This window comes from Antennarius striatus, chromosome 7 (genome assembly GCF_040054535.1).
Source record: "Antennarius striatus isolate MH-2024 chromosome 7, ASM4005453v1, whole genome shotgun sequence".
In the NCBI taxonomy this organism is placed as follows: Eukaryota; Metazoa; Chordata; class Actinopteri; order Lophiiformes; family Antennariidae; genus Antennarius; species Antennarius striatus.
In genome coordinates this window covers 10,103,360-10,108,951 of record NC_090782.1, presented here as the reverse complement: position 1 = coordinate 10,108,951, position 5,592 = coordinate 10,103,360, and the positions used below count along the sequence as shown (strand labels likewise).

Genomic DNA, 5,592 nt, shown 5'->3' with positions numbered 1-5,592 from the left:
TAAGTGTTTCAAGTGAAAAGTAGAAACTATATACTGTATGTCAGACAGAATATTCAGAAATTTACAATGAATTACTTAATGTGGACAACCTCAAAGTTAATTATGCATTACATTTAATATAACATTCATTGTGATATCAAATCTGTAAATTATCTAACCTGGTCAAATAGATGACATTGCCCAGAGAAGAAATACAACGCAATCTCATGTACAGCACCAGTGACTCAGATTTTTACTTTTGCAATATTACAGTAGATTAATTTAAGAAATGCCTTTAACTACATTCAAATTATGAGTGTATACAAAATTATTGATCAACAATTATCTTAAATCCAACAATGTCAGGACAGAAGACCTGTCATAAACTGATTCAATAATAATTTCTCTCCTGATCCTAAACTCTTTCCTTCCCTTCATATTCTTGTCTTTCGACATTCTTCCAAACTGAATGTTAAAGTCTAGAAGGCAGTGGCAGTCTTGTGGGAAAACTATCATTGAATACATGCACACAATGGGAATCCTTTGGGAATGGGAATTTTAAAGACAAAATATGACTCAGACAGGGACATAGGATTAGCATTTGTTGAAGAGGACACAGTTCTCAGCATGTCCTACACTATCCAGGTTTCTTCCTTCTCAAGTCAGACCATATGAGGGAATGCTAACTGGTGCATGTAGGGATGTGTCATGAAATTCCACGATGGAATTTTACAGTTTTGTCTCTGCACATGTTCTTGAATATTTCTTACTTGCATGACCATTGCTCAGTTTCTTGTCTCGTTCTTGTGACAATGATTGAACATCACTATTGTGGTTGTCTGTGTACCTCTCTCTGACCTAATGACCCAACCAGCTTTTTTCATACAGGTGACGGAGGAAATCATACTCTGTATCTGACTGCTATGTATAGACGCCCTTCTTTCCTAATTATTATAACCCATTTAAGTCATATTATATTATCTGTCATAATTATTTATAATAACGCAGTGCATAAGAGCAGAAGCAAAGTGTGACTCTTCATTTCCCATCCATTCCATTTGGCACCATCAGGAGAGGGCTGACCTATCTCACACTCTGAAGGAGCAAAGGGACCCAGACAGCCTTCACTCCAACATGAAAAAAAAAGTGAGTCATCAAATCACAGATGTAAAACTGGCTGCGACTTGAACCCAGTCAGTGGGGAGAACAAATTCTACAGAAAAACAAATAAAAACACATCAGTTCCTTCAGGAGACCCGTGTTTAGTTTATAGAATTATATTTTCTGTGCGTGTTTATTATTTTCAACCATAAAAATAAAGATCAGTTATCATGACACACTACAAAAGCCAGTCTATGACAGACTTCAGGGAATACGTGCGCCCGGGGGGCAAGACGCGGTAACATGTGTTGGGACATGAAAACGTGACACAAAATAATTACAGTATGTGTTGTTGTCAGCCGGTCTGTGACCCAGGGAGGAAGAAAAGACGCGCTTGCAATAGACTTCACCAACAATTTTGAACTCATTGCTCTTAGTTTGGAAATGTAGACTCGGATTATATGCGTAAAGTGGCACAGTTGAACATGGAAGAGTTTAACGAGTGGCACGGATCTCTCTCCTGACTCATAATTAAATGTGGAGGTAGGGGAGGATCCCTCCCACTTGTCTGGGAGGGGTGAGAGCGGGACGGCTGAAGAGAGACACGGTGTGGAGGGGAAGGCTGGGAGATCCAGGACGCAGCAGACGGTGGATGTTTGGGGTGGAAATCCTACAGTTTTGACATTTTCTATACAGAGAAGGAAAGATATGGAGTTCTGAGTTCACGATTAAGTTGATCCGTTTCTAACATCCACTGATTTTGCGGCAGCGCGTCGTTACGCAGAAGAGAATACCTGCTGCAGTTAACGGGATGTGTGAATGAGATCGGCATCTCCAAAGGGTGAGATAACTATAACTATAACTTTTGTGAAGGCTGTATTAGTTTGTTCAGTAGAAAAAGTTAAGGAAAGAGCGAAAAGGATTTTTCCATCAACAAAGGACGTGTTCAGACAATCTGCCAATAGTGTTCTCATGAAGAATAACTCTTAAATTAACTTTAACAATCAAGTCTGATTATTATAAAAACACATTTTATCCAACCGCAGTGTTACAAAACAAAAATACTCAGTTATTCTGTAACTATTTACACTGACATTTAGTGGCTAGTAGTAAATTCCACAGTAGTTTAAAGTGCATTCAGCCAGAAGAGTTACCGTTTAGGGCAGGATTTATGAACAGCTGTAAATGCCACCGTTGTTTGTTCAAGATTATTACAGGGAACAATATGAGGGGAAAAAACAACCTTGTACTATGATTTACAGGTACCTCAGTTATTAACTATTATTTATTTATATTGTGTTAAATCACATATATGTTTTATAATGTGAGCTGGTATCCTGCCAGGCATTAATGTGAGAAGTTTTTGTATTTCAATAAAGTTATTTACTCAGGAACTCAGGCATAACATAGATGTAACCCACGCTACATAGAGTTCTCTTGTTCTTATTTTAATCTTGATTATTGTTTTGAATGATTTTTTAAAATTAAGTATTGTCTGGTTGATGGTAACTTTTTTAAATTTAAAATTTTGAAGTGTTTACAGTAAAATTTGGCTCCTATCTGCTCTCAGGCTCTGGGATGCCAGCCGTGTCCCTGCCCGGTTGAGCTGCCTCGCCTCCCGCTGCTGTGTCCAGGGCTGTGGCGCCCTCTGCTGTGTGAGGAAGGACGAAAGGCAGGCAGTATGGGGAACATACTGGAGGAAGGCATGAACAATGTCATAGTCAGCCACTACAACCATTCTGGGAAGTGGGACCGGCCTCGTAGCGGCGGTCCCTGTAAGATAGCCGTGCTGATCATCATCTGCGTGCTGATCGTTCTGGAGAACGTCACTGTCCTCCTTGCTCTCTGGAGGAACAAGCGCTTCCACAGTCGCATGTACTTCCTCATTGGAAACCTTGCGCTGTCCGACCTGCTGGCTGGAGTGGCCTATGTGGTGAACATCTTCACCTCAGGAAACAACACCTTCTTCTTGACGCCGGAGCAGTGGCTGGCCAGAGAGGGGAGCATGTTCGTGGCCCTCAGCGCTTCCACCTTCAGCCTCCTGGCCATTGGCATCGAGAGGCATATGACCATGGTGCGTTTGCGTCCGTGCGAGACAGCAGGCAGGGGGAGACTTCTAGGACTGCTGGCTGCCTGTTGGGTTGTGTCCGTGCTGCTCAGTGCCCTGCCCAGCCTGGGCTGGAACTGCCTGAACAATATGGCCTCCTGCTCCACAGTGTTGCCCCTCTATGCTAAGAGCTACGTGGCCTTCTGCATCAGTGTGTTCAGTGCCCTCTTGGTGGCCATCGTCATCCTCTACATTAGGATCTACCGCCTGGTGACCTCTAGCGGCCGTAGGGTGAGCAGCCGGCCTTCGGAGCGTTCACTGGCCCTGCTGCGGACGGTCGTTATTGTTCTCGGAGTGTTCGTCATCTGCTGGACGCCCCTCTTCCTCCTGCTGCTTCTGGATGTTGGTTGCAGTCCACATAAGTGTCCTGTGCTGTACCAGGTGGACTGGTTCATCGCTCTGGCCGTGCTCAACTCTGCCCTCAACCCTCTGATATACACTCTGTCCAGCAGGGAGATGAGGGCGGCGTTCTTCCGTCTGCTGTGCTGCTGTCAGACCAGCATGGAATCCACTGGGACACCTGGAGTGGGCAATCTCCATCTTGGCACAGTCATTCCCACGGCAGAGAACAGCAAGACGAGTTTTGGTGGAGGAGGGGGCAGTGGGGCCGGCAAGTCCACACTGAATAGAGGGAAGGTTCCCACATCTATGAACTCTGATAGTAAACATGGAGATCCCTCAGCCACAGCTCTGCCTCTTCCCTCCGGACCTGCAGACCTGCTTTCGGCCGTGCTGGTGAAGGCAGGAGCTCTGCCACTCAGCAAGTTCTGAGTGGAAACGCCTCAGCGAGGCTTTACAGTCGCACAGGAGTACACAGAACTGACATTGTCCTGTTATCCGCCACTTTTACATCCACTATGGCCTGAATAGCATGGACAAAAGAAGTAATTCTGCTTTAACCACATCAGCACAGAGTGAAGTACAATCAAAACCGTCTAAAGCCACTATATACAACTCAACAGTAATGTTTAGAACACCACGGTAAATGACATATTGTTTCACACAAGGCCTAATGTGGAAATTTCAAAAATATGAAGTTAAGTATGAGTATGAGCCGCTTTGGCCCAGTTTTGCTGTCCAGTTAGCGTTGTGTGTGTCTTTATTTTTATTTTTAAACTTTATTTTGTCATTATAAAGACATGTTCAAATTGGGCACGTTTTTGCATGGGCTATATGCAAATACTCTTTAAAAAGCTGCGCTTCCCAAAACAACTTGGTAAACTATTTTCTATGAAAACATTTGCCATCTTAATATAGGTAGTATTTTTAGTACAGATTGTGTGCATAAATAAATCCATTATGGTACGAGGAAGTTATGATTTGAAATTTACTTGACTAATGGCCTCATGAGGTTGTGATGATTATTCCTCACCACAAAAAAATGTTTGTTAAATGAAATTAGAAATTGCTATTTTTTTGACTCTTACCACTACACTATTGGGCAACAGCCTTAAGGTTTTCGCGATGATGGTGTTGCAGGAAGAGCAAGGATTTTTCTTAAACCTGCAGGCTTCACTTTTGTAGCTTATTGGTCATCAGCAGCACTGACCACTCACATCTCTCAGAAGCTCAATTCACTGGCACCAGCTGCACTGTGAACTGAATTAGCCCGGCAAATACGTCACATTGTGGATATTTTTTGCTTTTTCAAATCAACATATCTAGATACCACTCACATGTCAACTAACCACTAGTGAATAGGAGCGCTGGATGTGAATTATTTAATGGAGGTATACTGTAAATTACATTTCTGCTGAGAGTGGTGCAGTGCCTGATACAATTATATACCATATAAAATAAAAATCCTCTTCCCTTTTATATGATTTTCGTCTGTCATATGTTTTCATATTGAATCAGTCTCATGTTACGACCTTATATACATCCAGGATATAGGATCTGTATGAATGGTTTAGGGTTGAAGGTTCACATGAATACCTCAACCATACATATATTAATACCTGAATGCTGTGATTCGTCATCATTTGCTCTTCAGCTTGGAGGAGAGAAATGGTTAAAATGTAATTTTTACCTCTTTCATTCGATTAACATTGTCCTGGGAAGCTGACTGGTGCTCACCTATTACTGTCATAGCTGGACCACAGATGAATAATGCAGAGAAACATTTGATATTTAATATAATCAAGCTTTTCCAGCTCGGTGAGGACAGGTAGTCAATGAAATACATATAAAAACAGTTTTTTGCAAATTATGGTGTCAGCAGTTTAAGGGTCAGCATCTAACCTTTGCCTTTGCTCCAACAAATGTGAAGCTTTTGTTAAAAGCAATAGATGAGCTTGTTGTAATAGTTTAGTTTTTCACTCATAACACATCACAGGAAAGAACGGATGGAGGCTGACAGACTGGCCTTTTGTATCCACCTCAGGTAAAGCAGCCATCTGTGCTCT

General features: G+C 42.3%; 1 protein-coding gene across 1 annotated transcript; it reads left to right on the top strand.

The window, feature by feature from the left end:
- The first annotated feature begins 1,574 nt into the window (after positions 1–1,574).
- s1pr3a (sphingosine-1-phosphate receptor 3a) lies at positions 1,575–5,005 on the top strand. The gene is made up of 2 exons (XM_068319162.1): positions 1,575–1,921; positions 2,651–5,005. Exon 2 carries the CDS (start codon positions 2,762–2,764, stop codon positions 3,956–3,958), a length of 1,197 nt encoding a protein of 398 aa, XP_068175263.1. The 5' UTR covers positions 1,575–1,921; positions 2,651–2,761; the 3' UTR covers positions 3,959–5,005.
- Positions 5,006–5,592: the final 587 nt, after the last annotated feature.

Bases quoted from the DNA above. Each gene is read 5' to 3' on its own strand.
- s1pr3a (XM_068319162.1), top strand. From the start codon at position 2,762: ATGGGGAACATACTGGAGGAAGGCATGAACAATGTCATAGTCAGCCAC.